General features: G+C 41.3%; 1 protein-coding gene across 5 annotated transcripts in view; it reads right to left on the bottom strand.

Annotated features, from left to right (window-relative positions):
- ncor2 (nuclear receptor corepressor 2) overlaps window positions 1-16,068 on the bottom strand; it is a gene marked incomplete at its 5' end in the record, with an annotated part of 59,808 nt that extends 43,740 nt beyond the window's left edge. For 4 of the 5 annotated variants that reach the window (XM_083902648.1, XM_083902647.1, XM_083902646.1 and 1 more), the window contains 5 exons: window positions 1,128-1,241; window positions 5,061-5,243; window positions 9,278-9,455; window positions 14,899-15,011; window positions 15,961-16,068. In XM_083902648.1, coding sequence (XP_083758774.1) covers window positions 1,128-1,241; window positions 5,061-5,243; window positions 9,278-9,455; window positions 14,899-15,011; window positions 15,961-16,068 — 696 coding nt within the window. The remainder of the gene's footprint in view (window positions 1-1,127; window positions 1,242-5,060; window positions 5,244-9,277; window positions 9,456-14,898; window positions 15,012-15,960) is intronic. The other variant, XM_083902649.1, reaches the window with a different exon arrangement.
- Between the last annotated feature and the right edge of the window lie 6,182 nt (window positions 16,069-22,250).

Here is a 22,250-nt window from a genome sequence, read left to right on the forward strand (position 1 = left end):
AACACCTGCAACCTGCATATGTGAGGAAACACATTTGCCTTCGTTGTCTATGAAATACAGTGAAAGAAGCAGACACCAAGGGGCTTTCCTCGGTAAAACCTCAGGACTTTGTGGTTTGTTCATATGCTGCAACTGTTGGGTAATCGAGTTTACTTTGCAGGTGCAGTTATTTCCAACACTGGCAAGTCAACAGGGGTAATATTCAGAACCTTTGTTTAATTAGTTTTCTTGCATCAGCCAAGTGGAACCAAGTGTTCTCTACTACTGTGCACACAGCTCAGCCTCTTTCACACTTGAATTAGCAGGCACAAACAGATTTGTAAACCTGGGTGAAGCCACTAATAGAGGTGAATGACGTGAGCATTCCCACTGCCAGTGGTTGTTCTACCGTGTGTTGGTTTCTTTTAGTGCTGCGTCACCCGTGCATTCATTTTGATTTCACAGAAAAGCCGTAATAAACACATTCCCACTGATGACAAACCCCGTTTAAGCCTGGTATTTAACAGTTTTTTGGCTTGCGTGGTGGGACTTAAGCCCAATTTATACTCCTGCGTAAAGTGCTCTGCGTAGGTCGGAGACGACGCAGAGGCTCTGCGACAGGCTCTGCGTCGTCTCCGACTGCACGAAATATTTTTTAAGTCTCCATCACTCCGTCAAGGGACAACGGAGACGGCAAGAGCTGCGATTGGTCCTCAGGACAGGCCGAGCGAAGCTGCTCTGTGCCGGCTCACAGTGCACACCGAGCGTCCACAGAGGCGGAGCTGATCACCGCCGACAACGTCGCTGCCAAACTATAAATACGTCATATCTTAATACACAAACCACATGTTTAGACTCTAAATGGACAATTTCTCGCCTCAAATTATCTTTAAACCGCGTTCTGTGACACAGAAAAGTGAGAAACGGCCACTGTTTCAACAACAACAGTCTTTTTCTCTCGGACACCATTGCTCACTGTAGCCTGAAGCACAACAACCTTGCGCAGCGACCCCTAGTGATCGGGCGGCATATTGCAGCGCGTATCCGTCACCACGACACAGAAGTATGAAGGCTCGAGGGGTCTCCATGGTTACGCAGTCGGAGAAGTATAATGTGGCCTTAACTGTGTGTGTCATGTGTCTACTGACCCTATTCTCATCGTAGATGATCTGCACCAGGCTGCGGTGTTTGGCCTCGCTGGGTGGTGGAGAGATGGGCTGCTCTGGTTCATGCGGCTTTGCAGCCTCCTCCTCCAGCTGTTGCTGTAACACACACACACAGAGACATAGATGACAGTTAATGCTTAAAAGATCCAGGAAAAACTGTGGCTCACCAGTTCCTGTTGTGAGGTTCAAGAGCGTGCATTAAAGCAACTGTCCCTCCCTTCTGCTCTCCAGCAGAGATAGGACTAACTGTCCTATTAGCTGTAATAGCTATTAACTCCCCTGGGTCTAGTTAATCAAAGAGTTACCACAACAGCCTGTAAACAAAGCCAGTGCCTGCTGTGTGGCTGAACATTCAATGTGAGAGAGAAAATTAACAGAGAGAGGGAGACACACATAGAAAAACAGAGATGGAAATCTGGGAAATGAACACTCGGCCGATTCTGGAAAACAGGAATGACTAAGTCTTACAAAGAAAACAACAGCCAGGCTAAATGTTTTTAAATCCTGCCAAACTTTCCTTCAGATAGAAATTGATCATTTGCGTTTGGAAGCCTCTGTGCAATGCAGCGCTCTAATGTGACTCAACCTCTCTGCCGTTGCCTGGGAAACTCTTGACATAATTCAAGCACCACTGATATCACAATCCCTGTTAATTGCAGCATGGTGAGAGCCAGACCCCGAGGCTAAATCCAAGCAATGTTTTCATTAAAAACAGTCAGAACTTTTACATGCACAGCTTAATCAAGCTAAGGCCATAGTCTGACTGAAAAAGGCAAGTTGAAGAATCGCAGTATACGTGCGGAGGAAAAAGTCAATTTATTGGCCGTGTAAGTCGACTGGACATGCACATGCTGATGTAAACATCAAACTGATTCTCCCCTCTGCAGTTGTTTGCTTAGTTTCAGAGAGTGTAACTAACAAGAAAGAATAACGGTAAAAAGTAAGAGGGATTTATATTTAAAGCCTTACAACATGGTGAAAATAAAAGTAAATGTGCTTTTTGTTCAGAGCTGATTGTCATGTTGTGACTGACAGGAACCAATCAGGAATTGAAAGATGGCAACTGCGTCATAGTGAAAGACAGGCCTGAAATTTTCAAATTAAAATAGAGTCAGCAGCGTTGTTATACATCAGGAGAAGAGGAGAAGAATTTACACAATTTTAAATGAAAATGGAGATGTGTGGATCAGATACCTGTTAGAGAATCTGACACAATGTAAACCCTTGGAATTCATACAAAGCAGAAATGAGACCAATGAGTTCTTAAATTTCACTGCCAATCATTCATCAAACATAATCAGACAAAAATAATTAAGATGTAAATGATTTATACAGTTTAATTATATTTACTAGTCAAGGTGCTTTACAAGTTTTCTCTGCACTGAACGACGTTTATTGCTGGGAGTTAGGGCTATAAATAAAACAATAAAAAATGTTTCAGATGAGTGGATATTGATAATTATAGCAATGAAAGGTCAGGTAAATAAAGATTGAGGCTGAAGAAAACCATTAATTGTGGCTTTAATCATCTTGGTGGCATGCCAGCAGCATGGGTCATCTCATTACACATCCAGCATTTATTCAGAGAACAGTGAATGGTACATTGACCTGTTCTGGACAACATGGCTGACCTGGGATAGGTTACATGCCAACTTAAGTAGAAATAAAATGGTGAGTATAGAAGAGGTAGACCGCTCTGGGTGAGCTGCATACATGACCTAAAATCCTTCACTAGTATAAAAATGCTAGGGTGTGTGTCGTGCAGAATAAACAGTGCAGTAGGTGAGCTATATGGTGAGCATATAGCTCATCTATAGTTATGTCAGCCCACTACTCCCCCTTCTCATCTCCAGTCAGGGGCTTCAAAAGGGATAAGAAGGCCTCTAGAGGCTCCACATGAGAGCAGAGCAAGATGGATCATCATACGCCATGATAGGCCTGGATAAGCATCTGATGAGGGAAACACAGACATTCTCATAGAGACACACCCCCTTTTCCTAACCCACCACAGAGTAAAATAAAATAAACCAGCCATCCTGTGCTTGGTTGATATGACACAGGCTGGCAGTAACCTAAGCCCCAAACCCCACCCGTCCACTAACTGCCACAAATCTTTAAATAAGTTTAGTCATGCAACAACTTAATTAGTCCAGATGTTTTCATGCTTTAGGAGAGTCTGAGCATAAAGACAGGTCTATAGTTTCAGCTGATTTATGCTCAGAACATAAGTAACAGTGCTTAGCCTCTAAATCACTCAGGTTTCAACCCTAGTGAACTAATCTGATTTAATTTTGCTTCCTGATGCAATTTGTTAAAATACCTGGATTAAATTATATTATTATAAAGAGTCGTTAAAATTAGTTGCCATCTGCAGATTTCATCAGTTTACATCAACTTGGCAACCTATTAAAATCACTTCAGCTCATGCTTTACTATTATTTTCAGATAGCATCTATGCTTGTGCAATAAGACATTTTGAGCTCATCCAATTAATAGATATGAACTTTCAGGACTAGTAATTGAGTACAAGTACAAGCTGCTGCAGTGGAGAGATATGAATCTATCGGTCTTCAATTAATTAAACAAATGTTACTTTTTGATCACAATTGTTTTGATATCTGAATGTAATAAAGAGTAAAATGGCTATTAGGCCTATGGTGAGTCAAAGAGAGAGGGTGAGCTCAGCCATGCAGTTTCTCCACTAAACATGACAGGCAGCCAAAAAGAAGACAGTAAGGCAGGACTATGAGTGGTTTAGCAGTCAAAAAAAACTTCACCATAATCCTCCTACTCCCCAAGGAAAGCTGGTATTTATAGCCTTGTATATTTTTAACCTACTTTTCTCCTAAATAAAAAGCAGAGGAGAAGGAATGAGGGAGAAGCAGTTGACTGGAGGAGTGCGTGCACAGAACAGTGAGCGAGAAACAGCCACGAGCTTCATTTGCAGCCATTATAAAAGGAAAGTCTGTTTAAGATTGTGTTGCTCAAATGCCAACTGTAATCTGGCAACAGTCACACTGGAAAAGTGCACATGAACATTTCAAACAAGCTTAACTACAACTGAAGAGAATTGCACGTATCTACGAGCAAGAAGAATAAATAAAGTCAGGTACCTGATAGTGTTTTAAGATACTACTGCCTGCTCAAAAACATGCACAATGCACACAAATGACACCACATGGACACATAATCTCATTTGACAGCTGGTGGACGAAGTGACACTATGAAAAATAACTTGTACGTGCTAAAAAACACCAATTCCAACTGATGGCTGCATGTCTTACAACAATTAAAAATGTTATGCTAGTAACAACACATACACTGCATCTGTGCCACATTCCTACATGGATGAAAGAATGTTGAGGCAATAATATCTTATCAGTTCTATGACTCATTCTATCTTTATTTCAATTGTTAGACAAAAGTCTAAGATTTCCACTTCTTCTGCAGAGCGCATGGGCCAGATATACGCAAATCACGTAGCTACTTAGGTAATATGCGCCGTAACATCACACCAGCACGATACAGAGTCGATCACCAATAAATTCTACAAAGAAGAAAGTGTTGCAGTAAACAAAGAGCAACGATGAAGGGCATACAGCATCCTGTTCCGTTTCTTCTTGGCATGTGATTAACAAGAGGATACCAAATGAAAGGGTGTTGAAAACTGAGTCAGTACGAATTGGTTATTTTGGTACCCTTCTCTCACCCTCTAAAAAAATCCCAGCTAAAAACCTGTCTCTGCCTTTCTCCTAATGTCAACAGGGACTGCAAATTAAATTATGGCGGCCGCACAAATCAAAACGCCAGTGACATCTTTGGCAAAATTGCCTGCATGCATCAGCAAAAAAAAAGAGCAAAGTAGAAAAAAAACGACACAATCGAGGTGACGACGTGATTCATAGGTGTGCAGACCTGTTTCTTGCGAAGCTTGCTGATCTGCTGCTCCACCATCGTAATCTCCCTGTCAACACGATCCATGTTCTGGATGAGCTCCTCCTTGGAGAAGCGAGCAGGAACCAGATCCAAATCAGGGTCCATGTGGACTGGGCTCACAGGGGAGATGGGTTCCAGCTTCCCCATGGCACTTCCACGGTCCTACATAGGCACAACACAGAAGATATGACATGGACTGCTGTTAATTGTATGTACTTTTTTATGGTCGTCATTGTTTTATAATGTTAAATTATAGAGACGTCCAAACACAACAAATTCATCAAGTTAAAATCTGAAGTGTGAGCAAAACCAGAAGAAGAAATTAACACCTTTGGATAAAACTGAGAGTAGATGGTGAGTCAGCGCATAATGTCTCGACCACGTCAGATGAGTGAACCTGCACATGTTGATTTCATCTCGTAGCCGTTAAAACCCTCTTCCTCAACATAGTCTCTGTATCCTTAATTAAGTCTTCTGAACAATAAAAGCCAGTGAAGCATCATATGGCCTCATTAAAGAGGTTACAGTCTTCCTTGCAAGGATTATTTACCAGAGTATGTGTTGTAACTCACTAGTGCCTTCCCACACAAGTTGTTGCTGTGACTCATGTTTTGTTTCACATACAAATCTGAACATTTGAATGTGGTGGGTTAGAAAACTCAATACATAACAGGCCTGTGTGTGTGTGTGTGTGTGTGTGTGTGTGTGTGTGTGTGTGTGTGTGTGTGTGTGTGTGTGTGTGTGTGTGTGTGTGTGTGTGTGTGAATATGATTGTACAATTCTAAATCTAAATGAATTGATTGGTTATGTAAATGAGTTCATCTGGGTTAGACAGGTCACATTACATCCTTGCAGACATGCTGCGATTTGAAAAAGTCAGTGCCAGGAGGTGTTCCTGGTTTACAAAAGAAGAAATACTAGATGGCTAAAGCCAACCAGTCACAAAAGGCACTACAGAAAATACAAATAAGGAAAAGAAAAGAGCTTATTGGATGAGCTAACTTTGTCTAAAACAGCCTTCCAGGCAAATTCATCATATGTTCATGGTCATTACGGGCACAAGAAAGAGATTCAAAGCATTCTTGAGAAATAAAAACCTTCAACTGTTGCCTGTATTTCTTTAACATTGATGCCATATGTATCTGACAGATAGTTCAATTGTGCCTTTAACAAAAAAGGATTATAGCATAACCAAGCTATCAAGTCAAAAGTAGTCTACCCACTCTGAGACTTATGCTTCCCAACACTGTCCTCTGTTCATAGCAGCAGTGCTGCAGCACATTAACAGCTACTACACCTATGACATAGAGTGAAAAGGTCACCGGCAAACAGCTAAGCCCTTGGCCCAGCACAGCTTACAGCTTAGATGAACCTCAACAACCCCAGTCACATTTAGAACATTCCCTCGCATGATGTCTCGGTGGCTGTGTATGCATCTGGGCTTTTTTAGATTACCCCTGTGGGTTTCGATGTGTCTATGTAAATGTGCTTTCGTTTAGCGAGCGTCTGTGGCCTGTGTGAGTCACGTATGCTCGAATAAAAACATGGACATCCTGTTTTCAACATTCCCTTCACAACAGTGCAACTGATTTTAACATCAAGCCCACTGCAAGAAACACAAGGAACATAGGAAAGTGTGTTGCGTGGACGACCTTGCTGTGAACTGGAAATGTCAAACCTTTTCAGAAATATACATTAGGAAATGGAAGAAACATGGACCAATGAATATGTTTTGGTTTCTTTTTAATTAATTATGTCAGGTTCTTCTTCTTTCTTAAATTAATTGGCCAGCTATACTGTCGCACTTATACCATGACCACAACTGACACAGTTATAACAATCAGGCCATTTAAGCCCAATTTATACTCCTGTGTAAAGTGCTCTGCATAGGTTACAGCACATGTTTAGACTCTAAATGGACAATTTCTCGTCTCAAATTATCTTAAAACTGCGTTCCGTGACACAGAAAAGTGAGAAACGGCCACTGTTTCAACAACAACAGTCTTTCTCTCTCGACGCCATTGCTCACTGTAGCCTGAAGCACAACAACCTTGCGCAGCGACCCCTACTGATCGAGCGGGAAATTGCAGCGCGTATCCGTCACCACGACGCAGAAGTATAAAGGCTCGAGTCGTCTCCGTGGTGACGCAGTCGGATAACGCATACGCAGTCGTAGAAGTACAATGTGGCCTTAAGGCTGTCACTTTTCCTAAAAGTCAAGTCTGAACTAATATTAACATGACACACTATTTCTTCAAATATATTTGAATATACCTCACAGTGGAAACGCAAAGTTAACTGTTCCAAACCATACCTAACTAAACTAATACTGCTGCTGCTTCCGTCTTTGCTTGTGTCCACAGTAAAACACACATACACTGTTGCTGGAGTCAACACTGCTCTATAGAGTTTTTGAGCCTCTGAAACAAAGACCTCAGGAAACACTACTGGCCCTGTTTTAATGTTAAAACTCTGGGGCTGTGGTTTGTTTTTGTTTTTTTACTGGAAAGGAGAGAATGAACAATTCTCAAAACAATGACACAGTCGCCCACATTTTGTCCATGATTTCTTTACAACCAGCTGTGGATTTAAAAGTGTCAAAGTATCAGTAACAATATAATCAGTCCAAGAAAATAAATATTTTCTTCTGTACCCAAATAAAATACACAAGCAATATTATGGTCTGCCTGATCTAGTCACCAGGGATTGTACAGAATATATAGAAGTGTCATTTTCACCATGACATATTGGACACACAGACATACACAGAGCTTGTTTAGCAGCAGTCCTCCACCCTCGCTCTCCCTCTTTATCAGCTTATTCTTTCTGTTCTTCTTTACCTCATTTCCTCAACTTTAGGAATTTCATATAAAGTGGCAGAGCTTTTCTGTGTGTTTTTACATCCAGGTAAGACGCATTTGTGGGACAAAGACATCTCAGCTTCCTAACCCAAAGGCAGTAATGTAGGAGCAGCTGCGGTGACTCACTAACTGTGGTTCCTGTGTGTCATGAACCCATATTTTTAGATACACCTAAACATTTTTGAGTCTACACATGTCATTTTTGTACTCAGCCACTATTCTCTAACATACAACGTGCGAAGACAAGAAATGCTGAATTTCTTTAATTTAAAAAAATAAAAATGGTTTAGCCTTTAGCGCTCGTCCACAAAGTTTCTCAAATAACATTTACACATCAATACTGGTCATTGCGTTTCATTTCATTTCCACCAAGTGTCCCTCATCTTCTGTCATGCTCTCATTTTAAAACATGGTGCACAATCCAGGAGCAAGTTGTTGTTTTTGTCCTCCTCTGATTCACCATCCATGTGAGTCATGGCACAAGCTTCAGCTTCCTTTGTCTCTTACTACTGGCCTACTCGCTCTTTCCCTGTTGGTCTTTTGTTTCTTTCTCCTCCCTTTTCCCCTCCATCTGTGCCTCTCTACACTTGCACTTTGGCTCATTTTCAACTGCATCTCCCCCACTGTCCCACTATCATTTGGAGCACTTGTCCAATGCAGTGATTACATCTGACATGACTTATATAATGGGTTTACAGCCCTCACTGCTTTGAAAGGAATTACTGGCATTCCTGAATATTTACTAGCTTAAGACTGTGTGTTTGTTCCCTGAACTCTGTGTTACTGGTGCATCGATATACCATTCCTTGGTCGTCTACCTCCCTTGGCACTCGGTATAATGTCAAGACAATTCTCCCATCAGCAGACCTATGCTGATGGGAGAGCTTTTTTTTCCTAGGTTTATGGAAATCTAGGTCAGGTCCATTATTTATTAATTTCTACCACAGTCTTCCCACTGATGCTCACAGAGCCCTGACAATAGAAATTCTCCTTTTCATGACTTCTGGTGGAGCATCTCTAATAATACACCCCTGTGGCTCCGATAGAGGCCTTGGGAGATTCATGCTAAAAACTGTGCTGTGCCAAATAAGATCTTGTGAACACGGTTGTAGCATTTTTAGAATGAAAAATATACTTCTTAAGGGCGCCTGGTGCGGATCAAATAATCCAACTAGTGGTGTGAAAGCGCCCTAAATCTTTTTCTTTTTTTTTTTCATGTTCATGTGCATGTGTAACCCCTAACTTTAACCCTGTAACCCCCTAGCTTTAACTTATTTTCAGGTGAAAGATTTCATAATAACAATTTTTATATAATATATTGTTGCGACTACCAACCTTTACCATATCATCAGCCCCTCCAAGAGGCAAAGGTTGCCTGTGGGATGAGGACCTCATTAGAGACTCTGGTCCCATCTCCAAACGAGGCCGCTTGACTTCTGCGTACTCCACCTCTGAGTGGGAACTCGGCTCTGGCAGGTATATGTGTTCATAGCGAATATGCTGCTCTTGTCCTCTGCAACAGAAAAAACAGTGAAAGTGAAGTGAAGACATGATAAGTGAAACACACCGATTTTTATTGTAATGGACACCAGGTGATGAGCCATGATCCCTACAGAAGTGAAAAGCTGGAGCAAATAAAATGACATGGTGGCTCGGGAAAACAATAAAAAGATGAAAAAAAGACACCCTAGGTTAAATAATATGAAACGTGGAAAGATCAGAGCCATATCACTAAGGCAATAATGAACATCATAGGAATGAACACTGGCACTGGTTTAGTGTGAACACCGACGCCTCATCAAATCCTATTTATAGAAGTTGTGTTTACCCGCACAAAGACACATTTACAAAACCACAGAACGACAGTTACAGCCTGAGAGCACGTTGACCTAGATCTTTATTGTTGTGATCGAGGCACACAAATGGCAGCTGACTTGTTTCAGAATCATCAGACTCACCGATGACCATTTCTCTACTGATTCAAAACAAGTTATGAGTCAATCAGCAGAGAAAAGAGGTTAAAACAGTTCAAACATATGGTCAGAATATGGTAGAGCAGGGGAAGTAGTGGTAAGTGCTGTTGCCTTGCAGCAAAAAGACCCAGGTTTTCCTCCCACAGTCCAAAAACATGTTGGCCCTGAAGTAAATCAATTAGAGTTCCACTCTAGTGTTTAAGAGAGCCAGAGTCATGCTATTGTTCAAGTGCAACCGTAGGTCAAAGGGCGGAAACAATTACTCGATTAATCGGTTATTATAACATTATTAATACTATTTTGACAATCGATTAATCAGTTTGAGTGTTTTCTGATTTTTCAGCTTCTTAAATGTGAATATTTCTGGTTCCTTTGCTCCATATAACAAAGAAATCATTCAAACAGAATAGTTTTTGCTTCTTCTTTTTTTACAAAACATGACAACGTCATCTTTTCTCGGTTTGGGAAACACTGAACAACGGATCATTTTCTGACATTTTATGGACCAAACGTTTACTTGAGAAAATAATTAAGAAAATATAATAAATGTTTCCCTCATTTTCTGGATATGTTCCAATAAAGTGATTTAGAAATAATCGTATATCGTCTCCCCATAACGTACCCCCAAAAGGAGAAATGATATAGATGGCCAGGAATGCTTACAATTACATTAACAGCCTCTGGAGGAGGGAGAAGCACCCCACTGCAATTGTATCTGCTATATGTGTGGTTCTGGTATAAAACCCCAGTCAGCACATTATTATCATCACATTCATTACACTCATTAGTGCATTCAGTAGAGAATTATTCAGCAACAAAGAGAATGCAGCAGTAAAGCACACTCTTGGTGTGAAGTCAAACGACAGCTTCCAAGTGTTAACTGCACTAACTACTTAGCTGTGGGAAATGTTATTAGCCCACATGTAAATAGCTCCCTGTTCTTTCTGAGAAACGGTTTTCTCCAGTTTGCCCTGGAGGCAGATGCCAGAATGTCAGTGACTTTGGTGCCAGTGTCAAAATGGAAGTGGCTTCTTAAAAGAAGAGGGAAAACACAACCATAATTGCTGGTGCAGGCCCACAATGGCCTAGTGTGTGGTTTCTCCATATGCCAAAGAACATGGAGCCCGTGTCTGTCGCGTAGGGTGCTGGTGGGGTGGTGTCACAAATGAGACAACATCCTCTTGACAACACCACGTCTTCACACATGATGGAGATGTAATTTCACTGGAGTAATCTACGTGTTAAAAATGTCAAGTGCTGTGAGGGAAGGAATGTGGCTGGAAATGATTTGTGTCCGACTGACTGAAAAGAAAGTTGAAAATGTGCGGGTTAATACCAAGCTGGTGTGTGACTGAACACATTTATCCGACTCATTCAGTCACACACTCATCTCCATAGAGGCCTGGCACTTACATAATCACATCATCAAGCTCCAGTCCACTCACCACCCCACCCTCCCTTTCTCTCTCTTTCCCTCTTTCCTTCTCCCTCTACCTCTTTTGAGCAGAGTGAATAAGCTGATCCCTGGGGAGGATTTGTCTGGAGAAGGAGAGAAAGAGATGTGTGTAAAGATGGTGGAAGGAGCGGGAAGGAGGCAGCATAATACAACAGCCCACAACAGATCTATCACTTTCTTGTTGGCTTGGGTCCCATTTTGCCAAGAACGCAGCTCAAGTGCGCCGATAGAACCCTGATACTGTGTAAGAGCGATGGCATTTATGTGGCTGCCAGGTCCAGAGGAGCCGCTCCGAAGCCGTGTATGGTGCAGGGACGGTGAATCGAGTGAAGGCGAGCTATGTGCACCACAGCTTTTGTGGAAAACGGTGGAAAAGGAGGAATGGAGCATGGAGGGAAGGAAACCTGTGCTGACATGGCTGAAAAAAAAATCCACATTCACTGATCCTGGAATAATTGAAAGCTATAACAACATACTTGGCTGGTAAATAGTAAAGACTGAACATGGCGCAAGTAATAACCTAAACTGTAGTTTTTTTAATGCAAACATAGGAATTGAATATTTGGAATTATTTCAGAAAATACTCCAACCAAATCATACAGAAATTGAATTGTATTTTATAAAAATGTATTATTGATTATTATGATTAAAAAGAAATATTGGTGCATATAATCAAAGCTAGTGGATACTTTGTTTTTTTATTATTACTGCACCATATTTGTTATGCTTGCTATAAAATGTATTCTCTCACTTTCTCATCTCTAGAAAGAGATATTGCCTGGAGTAAAGACAAGGATGAAACAAATAACTAATGGCACTTCTCCACTCTACAGTTCCATCACAGCTCTACTCAGTTTGGTACTACTTTTGTCATTACTGTAGTAACTCCTCCTCAACATGGGCGGAGTCAGCCGTCGCCAAACTGCTGTGACATCGTTTTATACACGACACACACAAACTAGTGACTTGTAAAGCAGTTATTTTTGGTGCAACTGAGTCATGAGAGTCAGTTAATTAAAACCATTTGTTCAGTACTTCCTGCATGACTGGAGCACAGACTCCATTTGACACAGTCAATGAACTGAAACACAGCGGTAGGGGTTCTGATGGGGCTCGGCAGAGCGGTCACTAAATACACAAGATTGTTAAATATTAAGATTTAAACTAATCTGCTGTCCGGTTTGTTTGGTTTGATTCCTGTGTCGGACGTCGTGCTCATGACTCTTCCAGTGACAATCAATCAGAACGAGTGCAGTCGAGCTGTGCCGAAAACTGTGGAGTGGAAAACTGAAATAACAGTGGCTGACGAGTGATGATACTGCTGAGGCTTTGTGACCTGTAATTAGTGAAACATTTCTTTATAACCTTCCTTATATTTCCTTATAACAATCTTACATTTTAACAGCAGAATTTGTTGATATTGCACGCTGAGGATGAGAACATGCAATGCTTAAAGGAAAGCAGAAGACTGTATTAGTGCATTTTCTTCTTCTTTAAAAAAAGAATGTGAACAATCCGTCAATAAATGTAGACGTGCAGAATCACAGAGACTAATGAACAAGACAAGCATGCATCAAAGACAGATGGAAGTATTGCCATGAAGGCCATGATTACAGAATGCCAAGGGCCTGATATGAGGGCTGCACCTAATGATTATTTCTGATTATTAAGACTAAACACTAGTAATGTTATTAACAGGAACAACAGGGAAGACAGCTACAAGACTGTATGTATGTATGTATTTGAAGATGACATAACGAGGGAACAGCCCACACTGTCCATGAAATATCTTTTCAGTCAATTCCCATTAATTTTGGTCCCCTAAAAGTGGGAGGAACATATAGAAAGTATTGTAATTCCTAAAGCACACTGTCTTGGAGAAGTGGGTATTGTGTGAGTGCAAGTGACAGTAAAATAAAAGATAAATAAAATAAAAAAATAAAAAAATAATAGTAAAATAAGAAGTAAACCAGAAGAAGAAATCGAGTGACAATCAGTGTTAAAGTGGTGGTGGTGGCTACAAATAAATGAAGTTATAATAGCAAATTAGCGTAAAATAAAATGCATTGAAACTGTAGTGGGTGAGAAGACGTCATGCGTCCTGAGGACAGACTGTGTTCATGCATGCTCAGGAATGCAGCCACATGCATCTCCATCACACCTCCAAATGTTTTTTTTCTAAAAATCAGACCTGAAGAAGCATTCAGGACGGATTGGGGGCATTTGATCTAATAGTCTAATAACACTGAAATTACAGAGCCTCCTAGATCATTTACGTCAGCAGTATGGGAGCATTTCTGCTAAGCAGTAGAAAATAGAGATGGTAATCTACACTGTTTTACCTTAAGTGTTTAAAAAACTTCACATAATGCCACTGTTGATTATTATTTATATATATATATATATATATATATATTATTCACATGAAGTTACCGGCTAATTTGGACCAGGTTTTTCATGGCACTGTGAACTATTTGCTTAGTGTGATCACAACAATAATTTATGTCATTTACATTTCACACCCAGTTTTCAAAATATAACATTCTTTTGACGATCCTCAAATCCTCCTGCAAAATTCATGCAAAGCACATATATTTTTCACAAGGGCTCATCGAGACACCTCCTCAAAAAAGCATGGCTGTATAAATAATACACCACAACGGCTGGTCCAAGATCCGACACCCCAGTGAGACAGCGATATTCGCGCAATAATCAGCCCGACTCACTGAGAGACGTTTAACACAACACTTCAGAGAAGTCAGTTACATAAGCATTACAGCAGGGAGGGTGGACAGGTAGAGGCTTTACTAGAATAATACTGCACATAAATACTGCCTGCATGAAACCATTGAGCATGATTGGGACCATGGTAACATGTTCATGCGAGTGTTACATAATCCTCACACTGACTGAGTGAATGTCACATGATGCATCAGGCACATGAAAAATGTATGACATCAAAAATATATCATGTTATCTACAAATGCTGGCTGACAAAAATAATGAATAGGATTAATATAATTAAGATTTACAGCAATTATATAAGCCTGCTATATAGTGATTGAGCTTTTATTTACATTATACTTCAGATGTCTTAACATGCTGGGCAAATTATTCTGCGGACTGGTCAACAAGAGACTCTAATGGCACAAAACCATTTACCAATTACCCAAGAATGTAAAACAGTATAGACAGTACACATATGAAAGTCACTGCAGTACTGTCAAGAGCCCAAAACACACACAACCTCAGAAGTTGCGAGAGGCTTTTGCCCGGAGCGCCATATGGCAAAGAATCACAAAGATGAAAGGAGAAAGGCAGCTGCTACTGCAACTCCATCTGTGAGGACATGGCCCCAATTTAAACAGTGAAGAAAACAGTGTAATGTGTAATGGTATGAGACTTTAACAATCCTATATTGATCTGTAATAAATGCATGACAACAACAACAACAAAGGCACACAGAATCACAGTGCCATCAATAATAATGGTTAGGTGTTTCACATTAGTGAGCAGGGTGAACTCACCTCTCATTCCCAGGCTGAAACTCTGAGAGTAAGGACGGTCGGCGGCGATGTGGCTGGGCCAGGTGAGAACTGTAATCCCTGGCATGAGAGTGGTAATCCACCAGTCCCACTTCCTGTAACACAAATGACAAACAGATTTCAGCATTTATACTTTCTCCTGAAGAATAAAGAATGACCTATCTCACAAATGTGGCCTCCCTGGTTCCATCTTATTTTGGTATTTCCAAATTTGCCACTTTCTCAAAAGCCATGACCCCAACTTTTTATCTCTCTAATGTCAGGGTTGGATGAAATATTAAAATTCCCACCCAATTTAAATTGAATGATCTGTCGTGTGTATGTATATGTAAAAAAAAAAAAAAAAACTATGCCCTATATATTTTGTGAAAATCAACATTTCCAAATAATAAAAAATAGAATAAAGAATAACCTCTGTTCCTCTATAGTATCCAGTCATTTCTCATGCCTCACATAAGTGGGGTGAAACATACAGCTACTGTAAACGTGCAACTCCGCCTATTAGGTGCTGTAGGACACAGTCCACCACCTCTTATCTCCTTGTGAATGTGATGAAAAGAGGGACTGGTAGGATTAACATGTGCAGCTGTGGGGATCCTGAGGGGGGGTAAACCAGAGATTATATGGCCATGTAAGAACAAAGAAAGCCTTGCACTACACTAAAGGTCACATGATGAACTTCCACATCACCGACAGGTCTCTTCTTTGAGTGCTTTGGGTGATGTGTAGGAGAACATAATCTTGATAATTGGGAGATGTGGACGGAAGTAATGGCAGAGCCTTAAGGTGACTCCACAATACTAACATGAACTTTCAACTCAAACTTGTAACGAGGGATCTGTGTGCACAACATTGTAACCTTGGAATGTTTCTGTTGGAAAAACAACAGCGGGGCCCCTGAGGTCAGACCCTCTCCAACAGTTCAGCGTAATACCGTGTTTACCAATTTTCCAGCAAGCAGGCCTCACTCTGAAGTACAGCCACGACATTAAAGTCTCTGAAACAGGTGGTGTCATTAAACACAGTACGTGCCAGGCCTCTTACCGTGTGTGCCCGCTGCAGCTGCAGTGGTAGAGAGGCGGGATTCGGCAGGTGCCGTGTGTCCAGTGCAGACCTCCGGCCCGGAGGCACAGATTGGGGGTGAGAGGACATGCTGGCACAGCCGCTTCCTCTACAACCAGGAAGTGGGTGTGGTTGCAGAGCAGTTGCCGGGCATTATCAGCTGCTTCTCTTAGCCAAAAACCTGTAGAGAAAAATACATAAGCCATGAGAGATTTGTTTGGCAACCTCATATTCATCGATCATCTTCATGCCTGCACAGAACAGTGCATAAGATGCATAAAGCACTGTGTGCAACTTTTTCCTCGAAAAGATTTGATGTTTCCTAGCTAGAACTTCCAAAGCAGTTTGTGATGAAAGTGTGTGTCAGTCCACTCCAGATATGAAAATGTCATCACCTCCCTACCACAGCTGCACCCTCTTCCACTGCTCGTAGTAATGGAGTGCGAGTGCCTGCACCTGCTAGACTGGACCCTGCTCTCACTGCTTACTGAATGGCCCACTGTCCTGAGTGTCCTCACACTGAGGGCTCACAGACAGAGGTCAGCCAAATCAAGCAGCGAGCTTTTAAACCAAAAATACTCAGAATTGAATGGGGTTTTAGAGGAAACATAAATAACTCGATGGCAGATAGAGATATAGGCCTTGAGTCAGGGAATAGATTTTAATTCCAGGTGACTTTATGCTTGTAATGTCCTCATCGACAAGGAGTGTGGCATGTATTGACCGAGAATGATGGAAATGCACTAAGTCGTAGTTGTACAAAACTTTTCTTGTGATTTCAGCAAAGTCACCCACTCTGATGAAATCACACACGCCACATAAATGGATTGTTACAGCAACTCCTTTTGGCAGTTATCTATGTGTTTATAATTAAGTCGCTTTGTCACTTGTCTTGTCTTCCATATGATCATATCTTCTTCCAGCTTCTCCCTTTAGGGGTCGCATCTGCCTCCTATTTCTTGTATTCTCTTCTGTTAGACCAACTGTCCTCATGTTCTCCACAACATCCATGAATCTTCTCTATAGTCTCTATCGTTTCCTCCTGCCCAGCAGCTCCATCTTCTATGTGCTTTGTCCAATATAACCAAAATCCCTCCTCTGTATGTGAGCAAACCATCTCAACCACGACTCTCCTACTTTATCTCCAAACCATTGCCGTCCCTCCAGAATGCTCATTTCTAATTCTGTCCTCATCTTGGTCATCTCAGCATCTTCAGCTCTGCCACATCCAGCTCCATCTCCTATCCTAAAGACAGTGCCACTGTCTCCAAGCCATACATCATAGCAGACCTCACTGCCATCAGCCCTGACACCCCTAAACCAGCATTAGCTCACACAACGGCCAACAATCGGAGGAACACATGCTTTTGTCAGGGAAATGTTGGGTTAAACTGAGCTGTAATATTGTAGTATATGTGCTGGTATGAGGATTTTTTCGTCATCTGATTATATTAAGATTTTCTTTTCCTGTTGAGAAACAGTTATTTCATTTCACAAGTGTATGCATTAACTGGTCAAGCAACTGTGGCGCAATGCTTATTTTAGTACAAAAATGTGTAATATTGTGATGTGTATATGGTTCTCTGGAAATGAAACTCATGAGAATGTGGTTACATCACACCGACTGTAGGGCTGAGCAATAAAAAAAATATCTGATTATTAGTTTCTAGAATAACTAAATATAAGTGTATTTGCTCTGCAGTTAGGTCAGCACTCATCTGCACAATCTAATCCTAAGGCTTTAAGGGTTTAATTTGTTCAGTACGTCCTCCGTGACTGGAACACAGTCTCTGGACTGAAATACAGCAGCAGTTTACCATTTCTAAAATCGAAATATCTATTTTAACTTTTTTTTACATTGTCCAAACAAATAAATACGATTTTGATTTAAAATCAATTAATCGCCCAGCCCCAACGGCAAGGTAACATGTATTTAAGGTGACAAAGGCAATGAAACACAACATTAACAACAGCAATAAACCCACTACTGGCACCAGCAAAAAAGCACCATGCTGTATGATCAGTTAAAACTCCTGTCTGCCTTTTCATTAAAAGTACACACAATAGCTGGCGCACATTTTTCGTTTGTGTGGTATTGAAGAATCGTTGCCATTGCCTTGTTGAGACATGCAGAGTATTAAGTTACTTGGAACCATAAGAAACCGCTATTTGAATTAAATTCAATGTGAAAGCCAGCTTTTAAGAGCCGAGGTTTGAATATGTTGCCTGTAAACAACAAAATATACTGTGTGTATTGATGGGGTCTAACAAACATGCTGGATGTCTTTACTTCCTCGTAAAAAGGATAAATGGTATTGCTGTTGATACACTTAGTTGATTTCCCCGCCTTTTTACCGATACGGTGAAAGGCGGGGAACACATTTCCGCATCACAGGGCAAACATGGGAGCCGAGAGACGAACAACCATTCACTCACACCTACAGTCCAATTAACCTAGCACTGCTTGACAGTTTAGTGAGCTGAAGAATATGTTGGACTTACAAAATTATGTTTAACACTTGAATGGGAATAAATGTGTGGATTTTTAAGGATCTCGACTCTGAAATATCAGTGCAGTATCACTGTATTTGCAGGCGCCCAAAAAAAGCATATGATAGTAATAGTAGCTGGTCTCATGCTAGTAACTCCTGCCAACAGAGACATTATAATTCCTGCCATTTCTATGAGCCACAGATCTCTCACTCCCTCAAGTCTCAGCAGTACATGAGGCTCTCAACATGGCACAGAACATCACAAAAGCACGATTCCATAATGTTTCTGCAACTAATGACAAGTGTGTCCCTGACGACTGAAACAATTAGTCAACAGAATAATAACTCCATCAACAAAGAGCATGTAAAGCTAGGTTTATGGTCGCTGTGTCACTGATGTCATATCCTGTGTCGAGCCGGGCACTTCAGCTCCAAAAGGTGTGGCAGCGATTGGTCGCGCACCTCTGAATTTTTTAAACTTTGTAGCCCTTGATCAAGCATTTGTGTTTTTTCTTCCTCGTTGTGTTCGCGTTGTGTGTTATAGCACGTCGTATTGTGTGGTGTAAAAACAAAAAGAAAAAGCGTCATAAAACCATATCTAACTTTAACAAACACAGACATGCTGCATACCTCAAGAGACATTTGTGCGGACATTTGCCCTTCTCTATTGAGAAAGATCTAATGTCGCTCTGGAATGACCAAACAGACTGGGAATAGTCCCCAAAGCATGCTGGGAAGTGTAGTTCTTCATTGGAAGTGGTTTTGTTCCAGTGGAAATAACTTATTTTGATAAACAGCAAAGGTAAGACAACATTTCTGGTTGTATTTCTTGAAAGTGAGTTGTTTTGCAGACACATTTTTTGTTTACATAATCATGCTGTAATGGTGTTTTCCGCTCCTGCTGGTTCAATCCATTTGTGTTTTAATTGTGTTTGGTAAACATAAGAATGGCTTTTTGTGAGCTTTTACGGTTCCGGGAAATCAGGGAAGAAGAGGTTAACTAGCACTTTTTATAGCACAGGCCTACATTGTTGGCACAGTACATGTATGATAGTGTGCCAGTCTCTATTGTGTCACTAGTTTTGCTTCTTTTGCTGCACAAAAAGAGGCACCATTATCCCGAACATGTTCCTTCCTCCACTACTGTCACAAACACAAAGTGTCACTTTCAGTTACGCAAAGGGCTCCGTTACAAAAAGCTGAACATAGCTCTGCTTTTAAGTAACAGAGGAGTTCTGTTAACATGGGCTTAGACGGGCCACTGGGTAGGAAAACACTGCTGAAAGTCCCATAGCAACTAGACTATTTGCCTTTGTGTCAAGTAGTTTAAACTGGGGCTTTTCAATATTTTCAAGAACCTAATTTTTGCTCAGACAAACCTGGATAAACACACCATCACAAAGAGGGAATAGCTGAAGTCATTGTGAGGGATATTGGCATACCATACAAATATGCTTAACAAAGGGCAGAAAGAGAGGGGTGAGATAAGCCACCCTACTCATCAGACACCAGAGATTCCCCTGAGAAAAAGGAAGACAAATCTGAAGGCAGTCATAAGTTCTGCAGAGGACAAAAAAAAAAACCTGAATCAAGATGAGAGAGCCTTGACATAAACACTGAGGCGAATGGGGCCTTCCAGACGAGAGGCTAAACACATGCACTGGCGCTGATACAGACACCCACAGGCAAGTTGATGGCTCACTGCCAACACTACGAATGAACTCGCTCACCTCACTCTCTCACTCTAGTGTGCTTTCCTTCTCCTCCTACCCCCCTTCTCAGCCGGGAGGTGCAAGCCAACCCCCACCTCCCGCCTGCCATGCCTCTCCATTTTAGGAATGGCTGTAGAAATACTAGAACAGTGGACACAGAATGCTTCCAGCCTGCCAATGAGAGCAGGAGGCTGACTTCAAACAACAGTTTAATTCCACCGACATAAACAGTTAATCAAATCTTCACCAGGTCTGACTACAAAGTAGCTCTAGCAGAATATGAGTATCAATATAAGTAACATATTCTTGATTAGATAAGATAGCAGGGTTTGGGTCTGGGTACAGCGGAGATTGCGATCTATCCATTCCTGCTATGGCAATAACGAACAGTTAATTTTACATCCATAAAACTGTTGTGACAGGTTTTGTTTTTGTTTTTTACAGGAAAGTGTTGGAGTATCAACCTCTCAGACAGAGTTCTTAAGTATGCCTCAATTCTAAAGCCATGGAGTTGCTGTGAAAGGCAGATGAGTGTACAGTAAGGGGCATAAGGCTTGGTTTGGGAACATCAGAAGACTATAGAGCAGAACCAAAGAGAGTTGTGCTCAGGGGAGGGGGCTGTTGGGACTCTCAGCCCAGGAATGTGGCACCCTGTCAGGTCTCGTAAGGATTTATCTCCCTGGAGCCTCATTACTGAAGGCCCTTGCTCACCCTTGCACTCACACACCCTCATCCTAAATACTGACTTAAAAAAATCAGTTCCTGAGCGAGTGGTTAATTTCAATTGGAAAACTTAAGTGACACAGATGTAGAGAATACATTACATAGACACCTCATGATCACAAGTATACACTCAGTCCCGCCTTATGGCCTGATGGGGTGCACCTGGAGTGACAGCATTTGTACCTTTTTAGGTACCGTCTCGTACTTTGATTTCTTAGTGTGTAGGTCCTTTCCTTAGTGTGTAGGATCCACAAAAACTGATTGAGAAATGTCTTCATCCTCCAACAACTCTAAATGCTGTAGTACATATGCTAGGCCTGTTACGCAGCCTCAGAAATACACCAATAACGGAGAGGACAATGAGGCGCGTATAGCATGCATGCTATGTACACACTTTAAAACAAGAATAAAGCTTAGATTACAAATCAGAGACAGAATGAACCAAGCAAGGGCGGCTAAAGTAAGAAAACAAAACTCTATCCTGAGCATCATCACCATCTGCTTTAACACTCGTGTCCACTGCTGATTGCTCCACTTCCACCACCTTCATCCAACTAAATTTGAGATGGAAACAAAGAACTTTTCTAGGATCAGTGTGCAGATAAAAGTTCATTCTATGAGCAGAGCCCCTCACGACAGGCACAGTCGAAACCCTTCAGCCTTCCCACACGACCTCGCCCAGTTTTTGTTTTATCAGTTTTATTTATAACGCATTAACCAGGATATCGTGCACAGAGAGTCGCGGAGATGCTTTATTCTCACACGGGCGTGTGATCTTTTTCTTGAACACTTTCTGCGCTACAAAAAAACAATTTTAAAACTTGGATTCCTTTTATGATACAATGGTGGTTTATAACAAATGAAAACAAGAAAGTAAGAACAAAAAGTCACAGTACAACAGTCAGTTAAAATGGGAGGGTGACTGCATGCGCCTTTAAATTGACCAACAGCAGGAAAAACACTCAGACCTGCCAAACCCTAGTGCATTGCCCTTTACACAGCCAAACAATAACATAACGTGCTTTACTGTAGGTACACACTGAACTACAAACACAGCAGACAAGACAATCACAAGCTTGTATTTTTACAAGCGCTGCCTGCAATGTAGCAAACCATCTCATTTGAACTGGTTATTCAAAAATAACTCAAGAAAAAATAAGTAAGGACCTTCATTCATTACTAGAATAACAGGCTAACTTGTTAGCAGGTTTCGCAAGTGATGTAATTATTGCCTCTGTGGCAGGCAAACAAATACTGAGGCCACTGACAGGCGGGTGGCGAGAACATTACTGTTATTACCAAAGAGAAACAGAACATCCCAACAGGCCCGGCTGATGTCACCTTA

This window comes from Microchirus variegatus (genome assembly GCF_963457635.1).
Source record: "Microchirus variegatus genome assembly, chromosome: 16".
NCBI classification, from domain to species: Eukaryota; Metazoa; Chordata; class Actinopteri; order Pleuronectiformes; family Soleidae; genus Microchirus; species Microchirus variegatus.